The 27,566-nt window shown below is 55.1% G+C and overlaps 2 protein-coding genes across 2 annotated transcripts; both read right to left on the bottom strand.

Moving 5' to 3' along the window:
- Positions 1–21,807, bottom strand: PALD1 (phosphatase domain containing paladin 1). The gene is made up of 20 exons (XM_086899073.1): positions 21,673–21,807; positions 14,886–15,083; positions 14,655–14,757; positions 14,284–14,463; positions 14,041–14,205; positions 13,794–13,954; positions 13,577–13,652; positions 12,718–12,866; positions 12,536–12,632; positions 12,323–12,427; positions 9,824–9,919; positions 9,528–9,662; positions 8,647–8,763; positions 8,384–8,563; positions 7,737–7,934; positions 7,318–7,458; positions 6,655–6,726; positions 6,375–6,515; positions 3,040–3,195; positions 1–338 (listed from the first exon to the last, which is right to left on the bottom strand). Exons 2-20 carry the CDS (start codon positions 15,068–15,070, stop codon positions 189–191), a joined length of 2,607 nt encoding a protein of 868 aa, XP_086755199.1. The 5' UTR covers positions 15,071–15,083; positions 21,673–21,807; the 3' UTR covers positions 1–188.
- Positions 21,808–24,142: 2,335 nt separating this feature from the next.
- EIF4EBP2 (eukaryotic translation initiation factor 4E binding protein 2) lies at positions 24,143–27,558 on the bottom strand. The gene is made up of 3 exons (XM_086900007.1): positions 27,358–27,558; positions 26,527–26,703; positions 24,143–26,444 (listed from the first exon to the last, which is right to left on the bottom strand). Exons 1-3 carry the CDS (start codon positions 27,494–27,496, stop codon positions 26,413–26,415), a joined length of 348 nt encoding a protein of 115 aa, XP_086756133.1. The 5' UTR covers positions 27,497–27,558; the 3' UTR covers positions 24,143–26,412.
- Between the last annotated feature and the right edge of the window lie 8 nt (positions 27,559–27,566).

The raw sequence follows: 27,566 nt of genomic DNA, 5'->3' as shown, positions 1-27,566 counted from the left end.
TTTTTAATTTACAATATTTTTATTGCGTCCAAAAGAACCCCAGAAATCCTCCCATCCTAAGGCTCGCCCCTCCCTCCCCACACCCTCGGATTTGGGGAAAACAGTCTTTTTTTTTATTCTTTTCTGGCTCTTTTTTTGCTCTTCCCCACCCCAGAGAAAGCAGCAGGGGTTTTCCCCCCTCCCCAGCCCTACACGAAGTCCCCGCGGAAGGGACGGGACGCGGCCCCCTGCGCCTGCCAGCGACCCCGCAGCGTGCACAGGGCTTTGCCCTCCAGGCTCTCCAGCTCTGGGAATCCCAGCTGGTTCAGGATTTCATAGATCCCAGCCACTGCTGCCACCTGGAAACAGAGGGAGATTGAATTATTGAATTCCCCTCCCAGCTCGGGGATGCTTTTGCCACCTCCAGGTATCCCCCCCATCCCAGTACCACCCCCTTCAGCTCCCCCAGCCTCTCTGCAGCCCCAGCTGATCCATTTTCTAAGCCTCTTCCTTGCTGCTGGGGTCAGCCATCGCAGGGTTTGTTGGCTTTGGCACCCTCCTGCCAAAAAGCTACAATGGCGCCTTGTTTTTGCTAAAAACGCGGGGATTATGCGGCGGGAAGGGGCGCTCCGGGGGTCAAAGGCTCCTTGTGTCCGCAGGTTGGGTGTTTTTCCCTCCCCTCCAGCAGACAGGGGGAGTGGGGAGGGGGAGGGATGCAAACCCCACCTATGGGAGATGTGGCATGAAAAGGGGGCAGCACCTTTTGGGGCCACGCTGAAGAGATGCGGCACCAAAAGGAAGCGTTAAAAGATGCTCCAGCAAACCGGGGGTGGGGGGGACAGAGGGCAGAAGTAAATCCATGTGCTGGAAATGCAGCCCCAAAAGGTGCAGCACTAAAAAAAGAATGCACCCCAAAAAGGTACAGCACCAAAAAAGGATGCAGCCCCAAAAGATGCAACCCCAAAAGATACAGCACTAAAGGATGCAGCCCCAAAAGTTGTTGCTTTAAAAAGTGCAGCCCCAAAAGGTGTTGCTTTAAAAGGTGCAGCCCAAAAAGTTGCAGAATTAAAGGGACAGCCCCAAAAGGTGCAGCTCTAAAAAAGAATGCAGCCCAAAAATGCTTTAAAAGGTGCAGCTCCAAAAGACGCAGCACTAAAGGATGCAGCCCAAAAAGTGCTGCTTTAAAAGGTGCAGCCCCAAAAGGTGTTGCTTTAAAAGGTGCAGCCCAAAAAGGTGCAGAATTAAAGGTGCAGCCCCAAAAGATGCAGCATTAAAGGATGTAGCCCCAAAAAGTGCAGCATCAAAGGGTGCAGCCCCAAAAGGTGCAGCACGAAAGGATGCAGCCTCAAAAGATGCAGCCCCAAGAGGATGCAGCCCCAAAAGGTCCAGAATTAAAGGATGTCACCCCAAAAGGTGCAGCACTACCTTTAGTAGTGCTAATTTTGAGATGCAGCCTCAAAAGATGCAGCCCCAAAAAGTGCTGCTTTAGAAGGTGCAGCCCCAAAAGGTGCAGCCCCAAAAGGATGCAGCCCCAAAAGATACAGCACTAAAGGGTGCAGCCCCAAAAGGTGCAACACTAAAAAAGGTGCAGCCCCAAAAGGATGCAGCCCCAAAAGATACAGCACTAAGGGTGCAGCCCCAAAAGGTGCAGCACTAAAAAAGGATGCAGCCCCAAAAGTGCTGCTTTAAAAGAATGCAGCCCCCAAAGATGCAGCATTAAAGGATGCAGCCCCAAAAAGTGCTGCATTAAAGGATGCAGCATTAAAGGATGCAGCCCCAAAAGGTGCAGAATTAAAGGTGCAGCCCCAAAAGGATGCAGCCCCAAAAGGTGCAGCACTAAAGGACGCATCCCCAAAAAGCTGTGCGTTAAAAACCGCTGCGATCCACCTCACACCTCCCGCATCCAGCAAACAAAACAAAACAAAAAAAAAAAAAAAAAGCCAACAGCACAAAAAAAAAAACCAAACCAAAACCCCAAAATCTGCACTGAAGCTGCTCCAGCCCCAGCAATGCAAACAGAGGCATAACCGGGATGCCAGGGCGGGGCGGGCAGCAGCTCCACCCTTTCATCTCCCGCCCGGCGGATCAAAGATGCCAACAGGAATTAGCAGCAGAAGGAGAGGGAAGGGATGAGGATTTTTTTTTCCCACAGCAGCAAATCAGGGAGGTAATGGAGGTAAAAGATGAAAACAAATGAAGAGGAGTGATGGAGAATGTCAACAGAGGTGGTACGAAAAAGGAGCAAAAATGAAGATTGAATATAGTAAAATATAGTTGTGTGGTAATAAAATTTAAATAAATACCAGTAATTAATATATAGTAATAGTAGTAGCATTATTAAAATTATTATTAAAATTATTATTAAAATTGCCGTGTCTCCAGCTTCCCCTTCTCCTCCCTGCCTCTCCCTTCATGCAGAACCCCCAACCCAGGCACCAGCACACACCCCCCTATGCCCCCCCACACCCCTTGTACCACCTGAAAAGTCACTTTTCCAGGGAAATTTACACCCCCTCCACAACATTCCCATTCAAATCAACGTATCCCAAATAAATCCAGTGCCTACATCCCCCCTGAGCAGGAAATACGGGTAATTTAGGGTCTCTTACCCAGCCTTCCCCCATTCCATAAGGATCATTTAGGGTCTCTCACTCGCCCCCCATTCCATTTTTCCAGCTGGTTCCCAATTCCCTCGGATATCCAATGCCACCATCCCATCCTCCCAGACCTCCCACCCTCTGTGCCACCTGTCCTGGCCAGGCAGGATTGGCTGGAGGCCCCCCCAGCCCCAGTTGCTGCAATCGCAACAAAACCCCTGGGAAACTCCAAACCAGGGGGGAAGAGCAGGTTTGGGATGGGAGAGCTCCCCATCCATGTGCTGGGCTGCCATCCATCTCCAGTGGCTTTCCATGAGAGCCACCAACCCAGGCGGCAAAGGGAGCGCAGACAATCCCCAACAAGCCCAGAAATCACACCTCACTTAAGGATGGCTGCCTGCTTCCCTGTAAATTCCTGTATTCCCACGAGGCTGAGCGAGGTGGCAGCCCGGGAAAACCTCACCTCACGCATCCAGAGGCTGAAGGGCCTCTGCCAGGAGTCCTTCTTCTCCAGGTGCAGGTAGGCGTTGAAGAGGATGAGGAAGATGTAGCGCTCCAGGTACTGCAGGCTCCTCAGCTGCAGCGTCCGCATCTCCCTCTCATCCTTGCCCGACTTTCCCTGCAAGGAACAGCAGCCTGGATGTGGCACCTGTGCTGGGAGAGCATCCCAGGGCAGCTCCTGCATCCCAGGGGAGCTCCTGCATCCCAGGGCAGCTCCTGCATCCCAGGGCAGCTCCTGCATCCCAGGGCAGCTCCTGCATCCCAGGGCAGCTCCTGCATCCCAGGGCAGCTCCTGCATCCCAGGGCAGCTCCTGCACCCCAGGGCAGCTCCTGCATCCCAGGGCAGCTCCTGCATCCCAGGGCAGTTCCTGCATCCCAGGTCAGCTCCTGCATCCCACCCTCACCCACAGCCCTGGGAGAAGCTGTGGGAAGAGGGAGGAACACTTTGGGGACAAAAATAAGCGCATCCATCCAGCCCACTCCTGCAGGGTTTGGAGCTCTGGGCTCTCATTTCCTTGTGGTTTCCAGCTGGCAGCAACATTCCCAGAGCTCAAAAATAGGTGAGGGATGGTTAAATGTGGGGGGCAGGAGCAGGAATGGACAGCCAAGTGCAAACTGTACCCCAAACCACGAGTTCCTGAAGTGTAAAGCACTTCCCTAGGGAAAAACATCTCCCTGGAAGGCATTCCCACCTGGATCCAGTCTCTCTTTCCAGAGCAAGAGAAGCTCTGAGGTTGGTGGCCATCACATCTCCCAGTATTATTCTATATATATATAAACTATAAACATCTCTTTTATATTTTTATATGTACTATAATGTTATATACTATATTTTATAAATATATATTATATATTTATTATAGTATTTATATATATTATTTTATATATAGTATTATATTTATATATAAATATATACACAAACATAACACTATATTTTAAAATATATATTTATATATAAATATATTTATAAATATACACATTAAAAATATATATGAATATATAAAGATATTAAAATATGCACATATAAAATATATAAATATATATTAATACATAAATATATTTAAATATACAAATATATACATATATAATATATACTTATATAAATAAATAAATCTATAAATGCATAAATATCTCTCTTTTATATTTTTATATATACCATGTTATATACTATGTTTTATTTTATAAATATCTATTTATAAATATATAGATATATTTATAAATATACAAATAAATAAATATCTATTTATAAATATTTCTCTTTTATATTTTTATATATCTACCATAGTTATCTACTTTATTTTATAAATATATAAATATATATTTATAAATATATATTCATAAATATATCTCTTTAATATTTTTAGATCCACTATAATGTTATTGCAGTCATTATTTATTGTTTTATTAGATATTGTATGTAATTATACAGTAACTTTTATTACTATTATTACTGCCATTATTTTAAGCTCTGCACTCTGCCCTTCCTAGGAATTTCTAGGAATAAGTCAGAGCCCTGATCCCACAGGCCATCCCAAAAAAGCAACAATTCCTCACTCCAGCTCTGCCCTTGGGAAAAGGTGTCTCCTCCACCTGTGTGTGCCAGTATTTGCAGAGAGCAAATCCTATTATCCTATTATTTTATCCTGGAACTGTATTATCCTATTTATTTTTCATTCTATTATCCTATTATTTACCATCTTATATTATCCTATTTATTTCTTATCCTATTATTGATTGTTTTATTCTATTATGTTATTTATTTTTCTTCTGTTACTTATAATTTTATTCTCTTTTCCTATTTAATTTTCTTCTATTATCCAATTTTCTTCTATTACCCTATTACTTCTCGTTTTATTCCATTATCCTATTTATTTTTCTTCCATTCTCTTATTTACCATCTGATTATCCTATCATTTATCTTTTATCACTTTTTTTTTTTTATTTTCCTATTTTTTTCCTCCACATCAGGCATAGGAAGAGGTCAGAACAAACCAAACCACCCCCAAAACACCTATTCCTTCCCTTCTGTTTGCTCTAACCCTGAAAAGCATCTCCAAGCAGGCTCCCAAAACCCCAACAATTCCCATCCTTCTCTTCTCCAAGCTGCCCATCGCTAAAGGGAAAAAAACCCAATAAATTATTTTTATATTATAATAATTATATTAATTATAATAATTATAATAATTAAAATAAGTATATTGGGGTTTTTTAGATAAATTAAATGAATAAATTTAGATAAATTTGCTCAGGGCCAAGCCAAATCAAATGGGATGGATGGAGCAGCCAAGAGGGAAGTACAAGCTCTGGTGACAAGAGGCTCTTCCTTGAGCAGAGGGAATCCCTCCTTTTCTCACCTTCCCACCAGGATGCCAGCCTGGAAATGGGATACAGCCCAGGATCACCCCTGTGCTAGTCCTGGCAGCCAAATAGGTGAAACTCCCCACGTGGCCACATCCCCATAGTAAAGGAGGGAAAGCCAAAATTAAATTAAATTACTTATCCTAAATAAATTTCATAAGAATAAATATGACTATAAATTAATTAATAATCAATAATCACTACATCTGCAAACAGGTCTGCAGAGGTTTTCTCTCCCAGCTACCCCCAAAAAAACACAGAGGATCTCAGGAACCAGGAGGCGAGCTGCAGATTTCCCTGGGTGATGGAACATTTTGGTTTTTCCTCCCGTTAATTGAAAACACGGATCGATGGCAGCTGGAGCAAGAGCTGAAGGGAGGAATTGCCGGTGGGATGTGGCACAAACCATCCCAGGAACAGCACCAGGCCCTGGGCTCTGCCCTTCCAAGGCCCAGTGGTACAAACATCCCAAATCTGATGAAAATAATCCTCTTTGCTTCTTCATCAGCTCCACAGAGGCTCCCAAGTAAAACCGGGAGCACAGGCTCAGCTGGCCATGGATAAGTCCCAGGGGCTGCTCCCCTTCCCAAAGCTGAATCTCCTTCCCAAACTCCAGAGGAATTTGGGAAAGAGCCAGAGGAAGGGGCTGGAGGAGGAACGGGACAGACCAGTCCTGCCCTCTGCCGGCTGCGCCTCCCGGGATGGAAGGGATGGCGGAGCAGAGGAATTCTGCACGGGATGTGGGATGCGGGCTGCGGCCAGACAGGCAGGATTTTGGGATACACACAGCACAGCATCCCAGGCAGCCCTGGGTGACCGTGACAAGAGCATCTCTGGTGGCACAGCCTGAGAAACCACCCCCAGCTCCGGCAGGGCTGGTCCCAGAGCCTGGGTGCAGCCCCTGGAATGGCGCGGTGCCGATGGGAGGAGGGGGCTCACCTGGCGGTAGGTGCAGATGATGATCTCCCGGAGGTGATAGTGCATGGGGGTCATGGTCTCACTGACCGTGTCCAGGGCCATGTCCACCTCCTTCTTCATCCTGTGACCCTCAGGAAGGAGCTGGACCACCTTCATCACCACCTGGAGCACGGGCAGGAGCGGCAGGGCTTCACCAGGAGCCTCCCTGCCTTGTCCCACCACCCCGGAGAGGATCCAACCCCTCCCAACAAGCAGCCGTGGCTTGAGGTAGCCCTGAAACAGAGCCAGCCCCAGGACTCACCTCAAACTCCCCCTTGGTGTACTTGGCATCAGGCACACTCACGATTTCCTCCTCACTCATCTCAGGGATGCCCTGGGGTGGCCAGAGGGGATTGGGTCATTATGGGCTGCCCAAAAACGCCTGTGCCCAGCCCACCAGGAGCCCCAGCATCCCCCACCTTGCCTCTGCCAGGCACAGCACATGAAAATTTTACCCCTGCCCGAGGAGGGAGCCACATGTCTGGACAGACAGAGGGCTGTTCCAGGCCCTGGCTCAGGCTGCCCAGAGAAGCTGTGGCTGTCCCTGGATCCCTGGAAGTGCCCAAGGCCAGGGTGGACGGGGCTTGGAGCAGCCTGGGATAGTGGAAGGTGTCCCTGCCCACAGCAAAGTGGGGGAACTCTGTAAAGAAAAGTTCCTTCCAGCCCAAACCATCCCACGATTCCATGATCTCCCCTGCCCTTAACCCTTGGCCCTGGGGAGCTCTCAGGAAGAGGGTAAAGGCTCACCAGGGATTCACCCAGACTTCTGGAGCTCCCTGGGAGTTAGGCACAGCAAATGACAACATACAGATGTCCCCCCCACCACATTCCACCCAGCCCTGCCCACACTCCTTCCAACCCTCTGGGCTCTCCAGAGCTTCCCCAGAACCCCCACTGGGGGTTCCTGCAGCCTCTCAATACTCACATTGAAGTGCCAGAGGGTGAGGACAGCGATGACCATGGCCGTGGTGGTCCTGCCCCGGCCGCTGGAGCAGTTGAACACGAAGGCTGCCCGCGAGTCCTCGGCCAGGGCGCTCTTCATGGCCTCCAGCAGCCGGTCAAAGTCCTGCCAGGATGAAACCGGTGGGTTTTTAGGGATGCAGGACTTCCTCACCTTGGGGTGCCCTTTGTCCTACAGCCTCCAGGTTGGAATCCCGCTTTCCCTGCTGCCAGATCCATCCTTGCCCACCTGAAGGCACACAGCCTCGGCATGCAGCATCTCCTGGGGATCCCCCCCAGCCCTGGCAAGCACCCCACCAGCACTGAGCACCCAGGTGACATTCCTGCACAGCATCAGGGCTGGCTTGGGACAGAGGCAGCGGCTCCATCCCCTCCCCAGTGTACCTGCTCCTTGGGAGCACAGAAGTCAGGGATGGGGATGCGGCGGTAGGTGAGTCCCTGGCAGGAATTCTTCTGCTGGCTGAATATCTCCTGCGTGGTCAGGCAGCTCTTGAACATCTTCATCTGCTTCTCTGCCTCCAGGTACACCTCCAGCCACTTCTGGCACTTCAGCAGGTCCCCCTTCAGGGCAGCCTCCAGTTTCTGCAGAGGGTGGAGAAACCCTCACTGCAACACCCTCCCCTCCTAATTTTTGCAGGATTTTAATCCGTGTTTTTAGAAGCAGGCAAACACCCTCAAGCCCACACTGGTGCTGCCCAGGTCCCTCTGTGTTTGATGGGAGCCCCAGGGGCATCATTTCCCACCACGCCAGGCAGCTCCTCCGTGCAGCCATGCTGCTGCTGGCAGCCAAGCCCCTCCACTGCCTGTCTCCCCTGGAAATCCAGCTGGGAACATCCACTCCCCTTTCCCCAGATGCCTTTTACCCTTGCTCTCAAGGCATGCTATAAATTCTTCCAGGGCAGATCTCTACTTCACTCCCCTGCTCCCAAAGGAAAACAAAACCAGCAGCTCCAGAGGGTGAGGAACCATCAAAGCTTGTGGAAATCACCCATGAGGGTTCCTGGGAACATCCAGCATCTCCCAGAGCTCACCTCCAGCTGCTGGGGCGAGGCAGCAGGCACAGGGATCAGCTCCTCCAGGAGTCCCGGCTCCCTCAGCGTATAGATCTGCTCATTCCCCTCCAGGACCGCTTCCTCCCGGAGGTTGATCCAGACAATGCGCGAGTGTTTCCTCTTGGCATCCGTCAGGTACCGCAGGACGCTGCCCAGGGTCTAAGGAAAGGGTGGGAAAGGGTGGTGGGAGGGCTGGGAGCCCGATGTGGGGTCCCTGCCCGGCGTGGGATGGTGTCCCTCACCTTGGAGCTGGGCTGTGCCGTCCCATAGACGGGCATTTTGGGCACCCTTCGGAAGTTGGCCACGCTCATCTCCTTGGCGGTGCTCAGCACATCCGGGCAGAAGCGCTCATCCGCCACCTGGAACGGAGCCACGTCCAGGCAAGGCATGCCCCTTCCCACCCTCAGCTTTGCAGCACCCCACAACCCTGCTCAGGACAAGCCCCCAGACTTTTTTCCAGCAGCAGCATCCAGGGCTCAAAGCCCCACGGCGGCGTTTCCAAGGCGGGACGGGACGTGCTCTTCTCGCAGCACAACGGCCCCGGCCTCCGTCACCCCACCCAGAAAGCACGGAGCTGCTGCCCAGGCTCACATCACAGTGTCGCCCTGAAAACTCAGCTTCTGAGCTTGCTAACATGGCTTTCTAAGGACTTTCCCAGGACAGTAACTGTAAGCAGATATGTGTACATTCTTTGTTTCACATCTTGTGATGGGCATCTCTCATGGCCAGCGCAGTGAGAAAGTGTTATCCTGACCATCCAATCCCTGGCCGTGGTCAGAAGCCTATAAATCCTGGGGGGGAAAAATAAACTCTTCTTCTTTTCACCACACCTCGACCTGTGTCCGTGTGATCTGTTCATCTTCAGTGGTAACATCACGGGATGCTCCAGACACATCCCCGTGCACGGGGATCTCTGGATTAAGCCCACTGGGATTTATCCTCACAGGGGTCGGGCCAGAAGGAACTTTAAAACCACCCCTTGCTGATGCTGCCAGCAGGACCTGGGCCCAAGACCCCACGGCAGCCGCCCTACGAGGGGCAAACCCTTGGCCTCTCCCAGCCCTCCCCACCTGTGTGAGGCCCACGGGAAGGCGTCGGTGCCGGCTCTGCGGCGCTCACTCACCAGCACCCGCGCGCCCTTGGCGACGAGCTCGGCGGTGACGGTGAGCTCCGAGCAGTTCATGTCCGCCTGCAGCCGGTACAGCTCCGGGTGCCGGCACATCCACCTGCTGAAGCTGAGGGCAAAGCCCAGGGGGTACTGCCGGCGGGGGGCCGGGGGGGACGCACCGTCAGCCTGGGCTCTGCTCCCCCCTGCCCGCCGCCCCGCTGAGGAAAACCCGCCTGGGAAAGCGGGGAGGGGGAAATTGAAACAAAAAGAGGGCAAGGAAGGGGTTTTTGGGTCGTTCTGGAGGGTTTTACCTGCTCGTGAAGGTAGTAGTTGAAAGCGATCAAGTAGAAATAGCGTTCGAGGCTCTGCAGGGTCCTCTGGAGGAAATACTCTTTGGTGCTGCTCCCCTGGAAGCAAAGGAATCTGTGATGCTCAGTGCTGCAGCCTCCAGCAGCCCAGGAGGCTGGGAAAAAGCCCTACAGACACTTTGGATGAACTGTTTTATTTTTTTTAATGAAACATTTCCAGTTTCCCATATTAAATGATGCTCAAAGGCATAAACTCACATTTCAGCTCAAGACAAAAGCTTCCCTATCTTAGCACAAGGACACACTGGGAGCAGTTCCAACCAGCCCGTGCTGTCACATGGACACACTGTCTGGCTGGGGACAAACCCAAGGGGATGGGTCTGGAAAATGCAAGGTCCTATCCCCATTCCAGCCATCCCCATGGCCTTTAGATGAAATGCTCAGGGCAGGGGCATCCCTGGGGAGAGAGGGCTCCGTGCCAGCCACACACCCTGCAATATCCTTCATTTCCAAGTGTCTCCCCTTTCCATATGCAAAAGTGTCCTCATGCCTGTGTTTCCAGCAAGCTCTCCTCCTCCTCCTCCTCTTTAGCCACCTCCACAGTCCAGGAATATTCTCTACCACAGCTATTCCCTCTCAAGGAGTGAACTCAAACCCTCGGGATTTTCCGTAATTCAGAAACCTCGGGGCGGGCAGTTCGTACCTCTGAGCATCCCATCCAACAAATTAACGTGGCACCAGGTAAGGAACACCCAGCAGGGCATCCACAAACATCCCCAGAGAGCCTCTTGGAAGCCACTTCCCAGGCTAGGATGGAAAACCCTTTAAGATGGAGCCGTGTCCAGGGTCAGCTCGGTGAGCGGGGTTTGCTCATCCCTGACATTACGTGGCTGACTCATGAATATTTACTTGTTCTCCACAAGAGAAATCCGGCCTGCAGTCATTAATCAAGAGGAAAGGCAGCGGGATTTGCTCTGGAAACTCAAAACAAAGCCTGTGGGGATGGAGCCCTGCCAGGTTTGCTGGCAGCACCGACAGCAGAGCGGTGCTGCCTCCCGAGCACTCGGATTCCTGCAATAAAATCCATCCCAGTGCTCTCAACCAAGGCAAACCTCCTAACATTCCCCTTAAACAGCCTGTGGGTGGAAAGGGGAAAAATCCACTCGTGCTTCAGCCCTGGAAAGCCAGGTATTGTGGGAGTCTGGCTGCTCAGCATCCCACACCAAGATTCACCTGCACCTCCACCACTTAAATCTCCATTTCTGCCCCCCAAGCCCAGGCAGAACCCCACAGACATCATTCCTCCCTGTCCAGAAAAGCCCCTCCTCCCCCCAAAACCAGGCAGCTCACCCAGTACCACTCCAGCACAAAGAAGTCCAGGCTGGTTTTCCAATGACTGAGCATTATCTCCTCTCCCCTCCTCACCCTCCATGTGCCCCCAGCACATTTTCCTGGCCCCTCGCCACTGTTTAAACCTGCTCTTGCTCCACAAAGACTTCAAATAAACACTCCTTGAGGCTTATTTACGGCAGTCCCCCAGCCATTTGTCTTCCAGGAGTCCAGGATGACACAGAGCAGCTTTCCCCAGCAGGGAAAAGTCATGGAAAGGCTTCAAGGCAATGGGAAAACCCCCTGTCCCATGCCCAACCTTCCCCTGCTATACAAGAGAACCTGCCAGGACATGAGCAATGCCAAATCCACCCTAAAGGGAACAGGGGAGTATAAAATTTGGGATTTGCCGCTAAACATCAAAAAAGTGGCAGTAAATGCCTTCTTTTCCCATTGCTTAATCATTTTCATGTTTTTTGGGTTTTTTTGCCACAGGACACCTGGTTTGAGGTTGCCCTTTACAACCAGCTCCGGCACCTCCACTCCACACTCAACATTTAAATGGGAAAATTAATCTCAAAAAAAACTGGGATCAGGGCAGGACTTCCACCTGAGCATCCAACCTCCTTCCATCACCCAGGAGCCCCCTGGTTGGGCAGGGAGGAGCACAGCTTTCCAGCACAGGAAGCCACCCCGATAGCTCTTCAAAACAAGAGGAAAAAACATAAATCTACAGCTAGAGGAGCTTGACCTTGGGTGACTGTATTTGCAGTGATCCCTCCCAGCTCCCAAGGACTTTTACCATCCAGGCTGATATCGATTTTCTAATTTTAGAGCTGATGAAATCAGAGCATGGGATATTATTTGCCCCCAAGGTCATCTACCAGAAGCAGTAGCAAAGCCCAAACCAGTCTGTTTTCCCCTCTCACTTTGCTCCATTTTATGGCTTTTAAAATAAGTGTTGTTAAAAAGAAAAAAAAAAAAAAGAAAAAAGAAAAAAAAAAAAAAAAGAAGAGGCATTCCACAACCTTGCAGGTTTCATATCGCTGGGAAATCTCCAGCTCACAGGAAGCTTTGGGTTTCCAGAATTTACATTCTTCTCATCCCGGCGCAAAAACAGCTCAGTGAATCTCCCGGTGCCGACGGCTCGCATCCGAGCAATCCTCTGATTACCTGGATCTGATAGTCCTCCCCGATCCCTTCCAGCTTCTTCTTGTACTCGTAGATGGCTTCCTTCATGTCGTGCATCTCCGAGCAGGAGGCGATGGCACCATCCACCTCGGGAGGAGCAAGTGGGAAATTGTTCCATAAGCCTCGGATCTGGGGGGGAAACTCCATCCCTCCCTCCCAGCCACCTCACCAGAGGGTTCAGCAGCACCCCCTTACCTCCTCCACTATCTGCTGGCCTTTGGGGACCATCTCCATGAAGGTCTGGATGACCCGGAGCCTGTCCCTAGGAGATGTCTTAGGCAAGTGGGGGAAGCTGTGGTGGGAGAAGGAGGAAATCAAACCAGCCCCAGGGGGAATGGGCATCCCTCCAGTCCTGCCCTGGGGGCTGCTCTGCTTACTCAGGCTTCTGGGCAGCTCCTCGGTGGTGGTGGAGCACCAGGGTGCCCATGGCCATGGCCAGGTTGGTCCTGCCCACGCCAGTCTGGCAGCCGAAAAGCAGCGCGGGCGGGGGTCTGCCGGGGTCCCGCAGCAGCAGGCTGGGGCTCTCCTAGGAGGGAAAGGATGGATGGATGGATGGATGGATGGATGGATGGATGGATGGATGGATGATGGATGGATGGATGGATGGATGGATGGATGGATGGATGGATGGATGGATGGATGGAAACCCCCAGCAGCTTCCAGGAGAGCCAGGTCTGCCCCATCAGTGGCTGGGATGGAGGTGACAGCCATGCCCAGGCATGGAGAGGTGGGTGGCATCTCCCTTCTCCTCAGGGGATGGGGTAGATGAAGCAGGACAGGACAATGGGTGGCCCACCCACTGCATTCCCCTGCCCAGTGCCCTCTCCATCCACCAGTCTGCCCACCCTACTAGAGACATTCCCACCACTAATCCCAACCCACTGAGATTTCATCTTCCAGAATGTAAAAACAAAACAAAAAAGCAGCTCTGACACGGAAAACCTTTGCACCAAAGGCAGATCATTCCTATCAAAGCCACTTAGGGAAGAGCTGCCTGGAGGTGGCCAGGGATGCTCATTTCTAGCCAGGGGTAGGGATGAACTGCTGGACAACATGGACTTCTCCAGCAGGATCCTACAGCCAGGGGAGCGGGATCTGCAGGCACAGGCATCCTCTAACAGACAGAGTTAAGGAAAACCAGAAGGTGATCTCAGGTAGCCGCGGTCTCTGACACAGCACAGGAGCAAATCCCAGCCCAAGAAGGCCCCACGGATCAAGTGCTTTCCCTCAGCTCACCCTGAGGAAGCGGATGAAAGCGTCAAACTGCTCCTCCAACGGGGCTCCCTCGGCAGGCAGAGGCAGCCGGTGGTACCTGCCGGGATGGGGACGGCCCTGGTTAGGATGGGACCACGAAAGGGCTTCATCCCCACCACCGTGGAGGCTACGCGGCTTAAGGGGCGCCAAGAGCCCCGACCACGCGTGAGGAGGAGGAGGAGGAGGAGGAGGGAAGGACCTGTAGGAGGGCTGGAGGAAGACAGGTCTGCGATAGACCTCCTCGGTGACCTGGATGTCCTCGTCACCCTGCACCCGCACGGCGTGGGGCTCGTCCCGCAGCCGCTCGATGTCGTTGTACACGTAGTAGACGCCCTCGCTCAGCTGCGCGAAGTCGCGGATCTAGGCGGAGAAGGCCCCGTCGCAACCCCCTCTGCCGGAGCTCCTCTGGAGCGGCGGGATGCGCACCCTTCCCCGCCCCGGCTCACCTCCTTGCGGATGGCCAGCTCCAGGCTCTCCGCCCGCGCGCCCCGCTGCAGGCGCTGCAGGTTCTCGTGGAGGTTCTCCTTGCCCCGGGGGGTGTAGGACACAAAGTCCCCCTCCAGCCGCAGGAAGACCACGGGCTCCTCGCGGACGCAGAAGAAGACGCATTCCTGCAAACAGCCGGGGAGAGGCCGTCTAAAAGCTCTCCTGGCTTTTTTTCCCACCCCAGCTGCCACCCTCCCACCAACCTTGTGGCCTTCTCTCTGCAGCTTCTGCAGCACGAGCTTGAAGCCGTTGAGGCTGGGCTGCCCCATCCCGAACACGGCGTAACCTCCTTTGGCCTGCCGGAAGTTGGGAGCGCCGCAGCTGCCGGTAGTGTTCAAAACATCTAATTTTCCATATACATCCCTGACCATGAAGTATTTCCCCTGCAAAATATCAGAAGAGAGAGGGTGGGGCAGCGGTGGATTTGACCGAGGTGGGACTTCAACACAGCCGAGCGTAAAAGCGGCTTTTTCTACCTGACCTTCAAAATGAGCCCCCCCAAAAACAGTCCTGAGGTTCCCAAAGCCCAGGATGAAATGAGCTGGGTGATGAAACCGGTGGCAGAGATGCTCACCTGCACCAGGTAGTGCTCCAGCGTGGCCTCAGAAATGCGTCCCACCGTGTAGTTGGCCTTCAGCAGGTCATCGTGGATCTGGAACTCCTCCCTGCAGTTGTACCTGCAAGAGCCACAGGCAGGTGGGCAAAGGGAACAAATAATGGCGTGGGTCAAGATCGAAACAAACCCCAACATTCAGAGAAATACGGGTGGAGAAACGCAGAGTTTTGGAGGCTGCCCAGGACTTACGTGATGACCACGGGCGCCACTTTGTTGGTGATGATGGACTTGGCCTTGCTGTTGTGGAGCCCCAGGGTCTGGAAGGAGTGGATGCTGAGGGAGTGCTGGTCCTCCATGCTGCCGTCTCCTGGCGCCCGGTTCTCCAGGGGGGATGCCGAGACCGCCTGCTGCGCCGCGCTGGCCGTCGTACCCATCACCCGTGGGCAGCTGCTCCGGGACGGGAAGGGGGGAGAAAAAACAAGACAAAACAAAACAAAAAAAAAACAACAACAAGGAGAGAGAGGAAAAAAAAGAAAAAAAAAAAGAAAAAAAAGAAGAAAAGGAGGAATTTATTTTTCAGCCTCTCCTGATTTAGGATGGGAAAATCCCAGGCAGGCACAGGGCAACCCCCTGCTGACAGCCGGCCAGGGAAGGCACGCTGAGCCAGCCCTTTCCCTCCTGCTCCCACAAAAGGCTTTCTTCCTGCCTGCCCTGCAGCTTGCTCCATCGGGGAGGTGAAAGCTGGGCTGAGGAGGGAGGGAGGGGGGGGGTGTGGGGAGAAATAAAGGGCGAAAGGCTGGATCCGGTCCCTAAAATCTGCTGAGTCAGCGCACGGAGGCGCGCAGGGACTCGGCGGCGCAGCCTGAGCATCATCTCGTCCCCTGCTTTCCCAGTCCCCCTCCCCGCATGGAAAAGTCTGGAACAGAGAGCACGTGGGACTGGATATTCGGCAATTTGGGGTGCAGGAGCGCGCCCGGAGCCGGTCTGCTGGAAGCGGCCGGGTATCCCCATCCCTGGGGAGCAGCCAGGGCAGGCGGGGACCCCAAAAGCAGCCCCGGCTTGGTCCCCAGGGAGCTCATCCCTGAACAAGGATGGAATCAAAAGGGCTGGGAGCATCCCGCCACACTCCAGCGGTCCGGGACAATGAGGCGACTGTCTGCACCAGCCAGGGCCGGATCCTGCCTTCCCAAGCGAGCGAGAGATGGAAAAGGGGCAGCCTGGAAAAGACAAAAACTCTGCCCGCTCCTAACGAGATGCTCCCCAGCAAAACCTCCTTTGTGCTGCATGGGAATAACCCTGGCAGCACCCCAAGGGGGACGGTACCTGCTCCGAGCGCTGGGAATTCCGGGAATGGCTTTAACCCAGCCCTACAAATCCTTCTGCAGCTGCTCCTCCTGCCTTACAGGCAGCACAGGATCAATCCCCTACTGCAATCCCAGCCAATGTGATGCCCCCAGCAGCTGCAAATGCTTCAAGTGGGGGGGAAAAGCCTGTGGAAAATGTGCTATTTCTAGACGACTGTGCCCAGGCAAACACATTTTTCCCCTCCTCCCCATCTTCCTTCCCTGCTCCGCGGAAAACTTGTTGCTCTACTGTGAATTTTCTGCACCATTAGGCAGCCTGGTTTCTTTTACACACAAGAGCAGAGGGGGGAGGAAAAAAACCAAAAACAGCTGCTTCAGGCCAGTGCCGCTTCTCCAAGTCCTCTTGAGCGTTTCTTTCACGTAAAAAATTGTGAGGGCAAAAATAAAGCAGGGAAATAAAATATATAGAGGGAGGTTTTGAGTGTTTCAGAGCAAGAGCTGGTGGCTTTGGAGAGCTCAGGCAGCAAGCAGAACGGGGCACCCAGCCAGGATGCTTTTTTTTTCCCTAATCTTGCTCAGAATGGGTGAATCCTTTCAACATCGATCCCTCTGGATTTGCTCCAGCCATCCCCACGTTGGATGATGGAGATTCCTCCCCCTCCCCAGTTTCCAGGCACGCAGCTTCTGTATTTCCTTGGTCTTTCTCCCCTCCCCACAGACACCCACCTCCACCCTAAAACCCCCAAGGATATTTTCTTTTCCCGGCAAACCACACCAAGAAATACCAGGCATAAAAGACGCCGGGCAGATTTGGAAATTGTCTTTCAAGCCACAAAATGAATGGAGAGAGGAAATCACATCTCAGCTTCTTCCCCCACTCCCTGCTTAGGCTGGGCAGGCAAAACCAAGCAAGGAAAGTACTGAAATTACCCAAAGTGGGTGCTCAGCAAAGCCATGGGAACAGCTCTAAAAAACCACAGGAAGAGGGAAGTGCTGGTGTTATTCACATGGGAGCAGTTATTTACTGGTATTTCTGCATCTGTGGGAGCACACCCCCCTCAGTGCCCACTCTGCAAGCTGGAACACAAACTGGGGTGGGTAGGGAAGCAAAACCCTACCCCAGGAAAACAGATAAAATTATCTTGGCTGAAAACTTTCCTAAATATTGCTGGTGGATGCAACGGGAAGGGATGCATCACAGGCCAGCCAAGGGAAGCAGGAGATTCCCTGGCCAGGACCAGCCCACCAAAGGGCACTGGATCAGCCCAAATATCATTATTTTCCCCATCACAGTTAGCAAACACTGTGAGAAATTCCTGCACTGGAACAGGACGCCCAGAGAAGTTGTCAATGCCTTAGCCCTCAAAGTGTTCAAGGCTTGGAGCAACCTGGTCTAATGGAAGGTGTCCCTGCTCATGGCAGAGGGTTGGAAAGAGATGATCTCCAAGGTCCTTCCCACCCCAAACCCTTCTGGGATTCTATGATTCCAAGTTAGGAGGTTGGGAAGCAAACCACATGGGTTTTATGATGGTTTTATTAGCCATCAGCTGGGATGGGTTGGTTTTGAGCATCCCTTCCCTTTCACCACAAAGTATTTGGGGGTTTCCTTCCTAAGAGAGAGAGGATGCAGAGACAACATCCCCCTGCACAGCATCCTGTCCTCCTGTCTGCACCTCACCCTTCTTTTTTGGGGACAAACCCCAGAAAACCTCCCCCAGCCAGCAGCTCATCTTTTCACAGACCCCAAAGCCAAGCCTGAGATCAATCGTGGCCAAGGTTCCTGAACAAAGAGCCCATTTTTCTCCCCAGCAGCCAGAAGAACCAACACCCTGCACGAGGGCATCCCACCGAACAAACCAGCAGTGTTCCTCCCCAGGTGTTCCGCCTAAATTCAAAGCACCGACGATTAATTATTATACCGAAAAATCATTAATTACTCTTGCTGCCTAATGAGAAAGCAGAGCCTTCCAGGTGGGCAAGGCAGAAGAGCTTCCCTTCCCCTCCAGACCCCGTTTCAAAACACCCAGCTCCGCCAAGCTTGGACGGGGAACGCCAGCGGAGCCGCCGGCGGCAGCGGGAGCATCCCAAGAATTCCACTTGAGCGTCGCAAAGGATCCCACAGAAGTCAGGACGCTGTAACAGCGCTCAGCCCTCCACCTTCCCACCTCTCCCCCTCTGCCTGGCACAGGGGTTATTCCCACACCCGGGGACCTGGCGAGGACTCAAAGCTGGAGCAAACAATGGACTAAATATAGTGGGAGGAGGTCGTGCTGCAGCTGCAGGATGCATCTGCCCCGGCCACCGCGCCGAGGAGGAAGCGTGCACTTGCCTGGCCGCCTCATTGTCAGCAGGAAATAAATCAAATAAATCTCCTTCCGTGCATCCTCGAGATATTTTATAGCTTTTAAAGCTCTCCTAAATGAAAAGCAAAGCCCTTTGGGAAGAAGCAGCAGCAATGGCAGCATTCCTCCTAGGGGATCCATCTTTCCTCGGTGTGGAAGCTTTTCAGCACGGAGTTGGCAGGGATGGACGGATCCTCGAGGGAGCGAGGGGTACCCCTGGAGCAGTGCTGAGCCAAGCAGGGAGGCAGGAAACACCACAGGCCAGCAGGAAGCTCCGGTGCAGCCGGAGGGGCATCACCGGAGCCCGGAGGAAGCGCTGGAGCTGAGCCCTGGCGTGCTCTTTAACCCTCTTTTTTCAACAAAAAAAATAAAAACACAGTGAAAATTAATTAACACACAGACAGCTTCAGCCTGTCTGTGCTGGGAGATATCCCACAGCAAAGGCTGCATGGGAGCCCAGCTCCTGTTGTTCCAGGTGATGCCGGAAGGAAGCGGCCCGGCTTCTTAAAAAGACATAATAAAACAAAAAAATAAAGGTGAGAAATAACACATTAAAGCTGAGGATGGCTTGGAACGCGTTGTCCAGCCACCGAGCTGGGAGGGTGAAATAAGGCAAAGAACACAAATGCCTGAAATCAACCTAAAAGGCAGGAAAAGGCCCTGGAAAGGCAACTTTGCAGCAGGCAGTTCTGTTTTTATAAGTCTTGACCGATTTATTAATATCTTTAAGGGAGCACAAGCGACCGCCCTCCCTCCTCACGAGCTCCTCGGAGAGCCGGTGGTGAAGGCCAAAAATATAACTAAATAAGCAGCATTTCCTAGAAAGTCCAGAGGTTATTTCCCAGTCAGGCTGGGACCGGTGCTGCCGATCCCCCCACCAGCGCTGGTGGGATGCCTGCCCCCAAATCCAAGCGGGAGCATCCCGAATAACGAGGCTTTCACACCCCCTCCCCAGCATGCTCCTGCCTTTTGGCAGAAAAACCAAGTGCCACATGCCCATCCTCCCTGTGACCAACTCGCCTTTAGTTACTTGATTTAAAGCTCCTCACCCTGAAGCCAGGGAAAGCTGTTTGAGACAGGGAATGGAAGAGGAAAAAAAATCACCCCAAAAACGGGGATGCCAATCTGCTCCCCAGCGTGAGGAGGATGCTAATACCCATTGGGAACGGCACGCAGGCTGCAGCCCCTCTTCACAAACCTGCTTTGCATTATTAATAACCTGCCCTGCTAAGCACAGCCTGGGAGGAATTACACCCCTGCAAGTGTCGGATGGGGCTTGGAGCAACCTGCTCTGGTGGAAGGTGTCCCTGCCCATGGCAGGGGGTGGAATGAGAAGACCTTTAAGGTCCCTTCCAGCCCATTCAGTTTTGCAAAGAGCCCACCTGTAACTGCTGCCTCGCACCCCCCAGCTTTTAAGACCCGCTGGGAGGTTCCCCCACGCATCCCAGCCATCCCTGCTGCTTTTTGGGCAGGCAGGAGATGCTTGGGCTGCTTGCTGTTTTGCTGGGGGGGTTTTATCAATGAGCAGCAACAGAAAGAGGAACAAAGCCCCGGCTCGGAAGCACCAGCGTTGCCAGTTTTGCCGTCAGCTCGCTGCCAGTGGTTTCAAGGTCTGTGAGCACACTCGCCTGAAGGGTTTCCTTTCAGTAGCATAAAGGGGGAAAAAAAAAACACAAAACAACAAATAAAAACCCATAAAACATGAAGATAAAGGCTGGGGGCATCTCCAAAGAGACCTGTGGGCAAAGCTTTATTCTGACACTCTGCAAGAAGCACCGCAGCCCTGGCCAGCGCCACGCAGAGCCGGCCGGGGAGCTTTGGGAAGGCGAGGGCCATGATTTTGTGCTATTCATAGCTAACCACGGCTCCCCTCCCAGCGAGGGGAAGGCTGCCCGAGCAACGGGACGGCTCCTTTTACACGGGACGGCTTTTCAGCGCTGCAGACCACACCTTTCCCAGGACAAGCAGCACCTTATGCCCGCCAGCACCGTGGTTTGGGATGCTGTAGGAGCCGGAGCTCACAGATCAAATCTCCCCCGCCCCGCTCTCTTAATAAATAAAGCAAAAATCAAGCAAATCCCAGGGGAGTTTTGCTCACAACGGAGACCTGCCCGTAATTTTTAGGCTCCGTGCAAAGACATAATCACTTCCTGCCTTCCAGGAAGGAAATGTCCCACCACCGCTGCCTGTCTGCCTCCTCCTCGGGCAATGCCTGCCTGCTCCCAGCCCAGCCACCCCAAAACCCGCTGTTTCCTCCCATCCGGGCGAGAAAAACACCGGGAGCACAGCTCGGGATGTGAGGGGTGCCAGGGCCAGGAGCGCTGAGCTGAGCTCGCTCCGCCGGCACCCGGAGGATGCGCGGGGGAAAGGGCAGGGAAGCAGGTCCGGAAAAGTCCGGCAGCCATCGGAAACGCAGCCTGGATGAGGTTTCTGGAAGTTTTCAGCCCCGAGGAGCCGGGCAGGAGCTCGGCGGGAGCAGGCAGCCTTGCTGCTAGGGCAGCCTGGGTGGCACACGGGGGTCGGGAGCCCGCCGGGCTCTGCGCCACCCCCCGCCCGTGCCCTTCCTGCCGGGCTCCCTAAACGGGAGCCAAAACCCCCGACCTCGGCTGCATCTGCTCCTCTTCCTCCTCCGTCTTCATCCTCCGGCCACCCCGCACCTCCCCCGCTTCCAGAGCCTGCACCCCAAGCGGATTTTTGGGGGTGCAAGGGAGGCACGGCCAAGGGATGCAAATCCCAAAACTCGCTCCGGGGAACTGGAGCCGCAGCCGGCCGACAGCCGTGCCGGGCTCCCAGCCCGCTGGGGCTGGCTTCCAGGCCAAAAGAAGGAGAGAAAAACCCCTTTTAAATAGGAAACGCAACCGCAAAGGCAGGAGAGGCGGGAGGATGCCATCCGCGGGGCGGATGCTGGGCCTCAGAAGTAGTGATCCATCTATTTTCCAGAGGTTTGGAGCCCAGCGTCGGCTCCGGATAAACCCTCCTCGCCACGGCTGGGGCACCGCGTGGCCCAGGGGCAAAATAAACCTTCCCCCCATTGTCCCGCCCGCCTTGGCTTGGGGGGACACAGCCCCGCCCAAGAAGCGCCCCCGAGTGCCCATCAGGACCCCCCAAGGAGGGTGGGGGGCTGGGAGGTGGGGGGACACCCTCGAGGGCTGATCCTGCCCCCTCCATCCCCTTCCCACCGCCCCGGGCCGGGAAACGAGCCCCCACCACCCCCGGGGAGGGGACGAGAGGGGTCCGGGGGGGCGGAGGCTCGGGAGCGTGCCCGGGATCGGGGACGGGGCAGGATGCCCGCTCCCGGGGGGTCGGAGAGGGGGAGAACACCCAGTCCCGGGGCTCGGGGGGGAAGAACTCGCAGAGAGGGGATGCTCGCTCTCGGCGGGGATACGGTACCTGGGCGGCTCCGGGGCTCAGCTCCCGCGCCGGGCCGGCCGCGCCGTCGGGCGCCCCATGGGGGCGGCGGGAGCGGTGGCGGGAGCGCAGCCCCGCGGCCGCGCCGAGCGCCGGCGCCTCGGCGGGGGAGGGACCGGGGCGGGCACCGGGATGGGGCCGAGGGGCGTCCGGGACCGCCCCCTCCCGCGACACGCCCCCGGGACCGCCCCCAACACCGCCGGGACACCCCCGGGCCGCGGCGACGACGCCTCGGGGACAGCCGGCGGGCGGCATCCCCTCGCCCGCGGCATCCCCCAAAAACAGCCACTGTTCCCTTAGGGACCCCTGACACGCAGCCCCCATGGTCTCGGGGACCCCCAGCACCCCCCGCCACCCTGATCCTTCCATTGTCATCTCCTGGTGACAAACCAGAGCGGGGTTGGGACAGAGAGGGGACTGTCACATGCCACCACCCCAGCCGGGTTTGCAGTTTTGGGGGCATCAAGGCGCTGCCGGCAGCCCTCAAAGCCAAAAAGTGCTTTTCCTTACCAGAAATGGGAAATGTGTGTGACGGAAGCCCAATACCCCATCTAACCCTGCCCTCTGGCAGCTCAAAACCATTCCCCCTCGTCCTGGCACTCCATGCCCTCGTCCAAAATCCCTCTCCAGCCCTCCTGGAGCCCCTTTAGGCACTGAAAGGGGCTCTAAAGTGTCCCTGGAGCCTTCTCCGCATGAACGCCCCTTGCTCTTCCAGCCTGTCTCCATAGGAAACATCAGGACAGCTCCAGGTCTCAGAGCCATCCTTCCTCGCTCAGGCCATTCAAACTGCTGGGAAATGAGGCTGCTGCCCACCCAGCTGCTTCCCAGCACCCTGCAGGCACCGTGGAGAGCCCTTGCCATGGCTCACTACCAGCAGCTCCAGCAGCTCTGCTCATCCCCTGCCAGGAGCCCACCCCGGCACAGAGCGAATCCCCCAGGCGACTTCAGGCACCCCTCGCTGCCACGCCCAGATGCTATTTTAGCTAACCCCGTAAAAGCCCAATCCTTTCAGCTCCTACCTGCCTTCCCACATTCCATTCGGGTTAAAACAGTGGCTCTCGGAGCCCCCCCTCCCCTCCCCCAGGTAGGACCCCCCCAACCCCACCTCCCCCTGAGCCGCCCCGGCGTTTCAGCCTCGCCCACACCCAGCACCATCCACGGCTGCCCTCGGGCTCCAAACCGGTGCTCGTAGGACACCGGTAGGGCGAAGGAAAAGGAGAAAACACGGCATTAACACGTTCACTGGCACCGGGAAAGAGAGCCAGGAATGTAAACGCAGCCCAGAGCTAGTCCGAAAATGGTAACAGCTGGAAAGAAGGGCTGGAAAGTTTGCTGGTCGGGATCCGAGATCCTAGCCAGGCTGCCAGCATCCAGCTCAGCCAAAACACCCTGCCCTCAGCTGCTCTGCCGCATTTACAGTCCTAGATTGAAACTTCCGAACTTTTAAAATTGGTTTCATTTTAATTCTTCCTTTTAAGATTCCCAAATCTAGAAGCTCCTTAGGGAGGAGCGCAGCAAAGCCCAGGGAAACACACACGCGTGCACCCCTCACTCACTCCAGGGGGCTTCGGCAGCCGGGATTAACACATAAAAAACACCCCCAAAATCTGGGAGGGAGCCAGTTGTCACTGGCATTGCAGGGGCAAAACCAGACCCGGGGAAAAGAAGCTCGCAAATGCCTCGTCAGCAGTTTTTCCTCGCACGCTCCCAATTTCCCTGAGGCTGCAGAATGAAACTGCTGCAATTATGAGCAGAATCCACGGGAGGTCATGGCAGGACCACTCCGAGCGCAGCCAAACCGGGGTGCTCCGAGAGGACTCCCCCCCACCCCAAAACCCTTGGGAATGCCCTCCCGGCTTCACCCCTGGGATCTGAATGCTTTGGGAATGTGACGCGGTGCTGCGGTATTTCACACACAGAGCTGAGCTGTGCTCGAGGGATGCATCCCCAAGGGGATGCTGCTGGTTTGCTGGGGCACCCACAAAAATCCCAAAGGGGCCCATCCCTCAGCGCCCTAGTGGGGGTTTTTGCTGCTCAGACCCCTCCCCAATTACAGTGGATGGTATAAAAGGGACTGACCCGGTTTAAAAATTTTTAAAAATACATTACAGCGTAATGTATTAACATCTATTAATGGTGTCCTGTCCCTGAAGGGTTTAAGGCCAAGGTTGGTGGACACCATCCACTAGACCAGGCTGCTCCAACCTGGCCTTAAAGACTTCCAGGGACGAGAGACAGGACAAATGATAGGTTTGGGGCAGTTTTGCACGTGGGAGACCTGTGGGAAAATCAGGCTTCTCTGCCGTGTGACATTTTGTGATTTAACTCTCAGCTGCTGGTTCTGGGTCTGACCCTTCCCTGCCCTCTGGGCATGACTCCCATGAGGGGAGTTGGCTCCAAAGGGAAGGGAAAATCCTCCCCACCCCCTGAATCACAGTCCAAATCACCTTGATTTAGAAGAACCAAAATCTTTATTGATCTCACTGTAACAGCAACCACTGGCAAGAGCTTTTCTCCTCCCAAACACCTGCTTGAAGAGACGGTAAAAAACGACAGAAATCCCAAATGGATCCCCTGACTAGCAGAGGAACGCCCCGGCGAGGCCAGGCACTCCCTCCCTGCTCAGCCCCAAGCCCGCTTACAAAAGAGAACCGGGAGAAAGTTGCTGGGATGGGGAATGGAGACACGAGGAGGTTGGGAAAGGGGGCATTTGGAGAAAAAAAAATAAACAACGACAACAACAAAAAGGTTTCCCTCCAGCTCCTGTCCATGAAGTCACGTTGTCCTTGGATATGGAGTAATTATTTTTGGCTAGCAGAGCAGGTTTCCCAAAACAAGCAGCTGTGCTGAGGGCGCCAGGTCCCTGCATCCACGGTGGCCGTCCCCGCTCCGCCAAGGATGTCCTCGCCCCCTGCCCCTCCCTCGATCCGAGGGCCTAACCGACCTCCTAGGATCTTGGCTTCAAGGAAAATATATCTATTTATATATAATATATATATTTGTGTGTGTCTTATCACCACCCACCCACACGCATATACATATTGCTACTCGCACTCACTCACTCGTGCGCCTACGGCGGCCGGGCTACCGCGTTCACCTCACCTCCCACGCGAGGGAAAGGATGGGAAAGACAACCCATTCCCTGGGGTTGTGCTTTTGCTTCTTCCTCCCCCACCCCCAAAAAACGAGGGGCAGCCCCCCCGCCCCCCCTCCTTGTGAGAAAAGCAGCTGGAAGATGGGAGCTCGCCACCAGCGCCGCCCCGTGCCGAACACACCTAGAGAAATAAATTACGGGATGGAAAGTGCACAAAGCCTGTGGGATGTGCCCCCTTCCCCAGCACGGGTCCCCCGGGGCTGGGAACCGAGGTGGGGGGCGACCCCGGCGAGGGAGGGAGGGAGGATGGATGGAGCAGGCACTCAGGTGGGGGCTGATAAAATGGCACTTGAGAAGGTTGTGGAGCTGGTGATGGCTCCCAACAGGCAGTTTAAAAAAATTCAGAACTGGGGGGGGCTGGTGGGATTGGGGGGGCACAGCCTGACACTGCGCGCGGCCTTGCCCAGCGCCGCTCGTCAGGAGTCGCACGGAGAGAGGTGGGGGGAAAATAAATCCCGTGGTGGCCACGCCATGGCAGGCTGGCAAAGGGGAGGTTAACGTGGAAATGCTTTATCCACGACACAGCATGATCCGGCTGGGAGAAATCCCATCCTGAAAACTGAGCAGAGGATGGCATCGATGGCTGCACCCTGCGAGGAGAGCACCCCATCCCTGCGGTGTCTGGCGAGCCCCCACAGCCCCCAGGGACACCCAGTGATTCCTGAGACATCCAACGGTGCCAGAGGGATCTCCCCCCTGTAGGATTCACATTTTAAACGGCTGGGGGGTAAAAAAAAAATACCAAAAACCCGAGCACTACAAAGCACTTTCCCAGAGGCACTCGGCCCCAGCCCAGAAAAAGTCATTGGGGGTAAAGTGCCCCTATTTAGTACCAAACATAAAAGCAAGGGGGCTTTTATAATATATGGCTACATTGCTGTGAGTCCTGGCTGGTGGGTAGGGGGACACAGCCCCCGGCTGGAGGGCCAAGATGGAAGAAATCCGGGTAGGAGAGATGTGGACAAGCTGGCTGATTCCATCAGGAACTACATGGGACCCCTGGAGCACCGAAGGGAACGGGCTCCCGATGCTGTCCTTTGCTGAATGCCAACACATCCCAGGGAAACTCAAAAAATACCCTCCCCAGGGTGCAAGCAGCTGCATGATTTTAGGAGTGATGTTTCCCCCTCCTCCTGGCAGGGCTGCCCAAATTTTCCAGGAGAAGGGGGCAAAGCGGGTGACACAGCTCCAGAACACACCAAGCTGCTGGCAACGGGAGGCTTGGGTAACAGGAGGGGAATTTTGGGGGTGGGGGGAAGCATCAGAAGAGGCAACGGGATGTTTTAAAAAGAAGCCTGGTGGAGATCAGGCTGCTAGCCGGGTGGAAGAGGAGGAATTAGGGCCGGATCCAGAAGGGATGCTCCGTCCGGCACATGCTGGGACCAGTCACCCGCAGAGGGAGAGAAGACAGAGCTGCACTCCCCCCAAAAACGAGGGGGAGGAGGAGGGGGGCGGGGAGGGGACGCCGGTGGGGACCGGTGCCACCTCCGCCTCGCCGGGACGGATCCTGCTAAGCCGAATGGGGGGTGCACAGGTCTGGGGAGTCGCTGCCTCTCCGTGGTTCCTGCTCAGATATCCATCTCGAACTGAGCATCGTCCCCTGGCGAGAGGCAAGGAGAGCAGCGTTAGGGGCGTCATCCTCCACCCCAAACCCCTCCTGCCCCGCCCCGGGGGTCCCTTACCCATGGATGGTTTGCCCTCCTGGTGGTTCAAGCTGTTGGCGTCCGCTTTGGGCTCCTCGCCGGCCTCGCCGGGGCTGGTGACGCCGGGAATATTGGGGAGGTGACAAGGCGGGGTCTTGGCCATGGGGGAGTTGCGGCGGTCCAGCAGGAACTTGCGGTCGTAGATGATCCGGGTGCCTGGGGGGGGAGGACGGGAGGAGAGTGGGGGAATCCGGTTCGGCAGCGCTTGTTTGCCGAAGGAGTTTCCCAGCGGGACGGGCGCCCGGGCCAAGGTTCTCCGCCAAAGATCGGCGGGGAGGGCTGGGGGGTGCGCTGTGCCGCCGCTCTGCCCGCTCTTATCTGGGCGCGACAGGCGATAATTCGGCGCTGGCCAAACACCCCGGCGGCAGCTGGGTCCCGGCTGCCCCGGCACACAGACCTGGCAAACTCACGGCAGGGGTGGGAACGCGTCCCGGGGACGCCGATGGAAGCGGCACCCCCAAATACCACGTGTCCCTGTCCCCTGCACAGGGACGAGGAGTGTCACGACCCCGCGGAGCCGGGGCGGGGTAGTGCCGAGGCACCGAGCCCCCGGAGCCCGCGTCCCACCGGGAGCTTCCTGCCAGCCCGTCCGGGGATCCAGCTGCCGCCCCGCCGGGACCCTCCGCGCCCCCGGAAAAACAATAAACCCCATCTCCACGCGTGTGCGGCGAGGAGAACGGGCCAGATCAGCGCCATACAGAGGGGACACAGCCTCCGCAGGCACGCTACGCCCGCGACACGCGGCGCTCGGGGTGGCGGGCTGGCCCGGGCGCGCTCCCCCGGAGGCCCCGGCGGGCGCGGCGCTTTTACCTCCCGGCGTGGTGGAGAAGAGCGTCCCGCCGGGGGTGGTGCAGTAGTCGGCGGGGAGCTGCGCGGCGTCGCTGAGGGTGACGGTGCGGGTGGGGATGGCCCGGCTCTGGCTGGGCTGGCGGCCGCCTGCGGACGACATGGCCCCCGCTCGGCGCCGCGCTTTGTCCCCGCCGAGCGGCGCGGGCGGAGCGGCCCCGCCCCGGCCCCGC

Source organism: Cyanistes caeruleus, chromosome 8, assembly GCF_971803275.1.
Source record: "Cyanistes caeruleus chromosome 8, bCyaCae1.hap1.1, whole genome shotgun sequence".
Taxonomy (NCBI): Eukaryota; Metazoa; Chordata; class Aves; order Passeriformes; family Paridae; genus Cyanistes; species Cyanistes caeruleus.
Note: the sequence above shows the minus strand (reverse complement) of the source record. Positions and strands in the feature narration are given on the sequence as shown.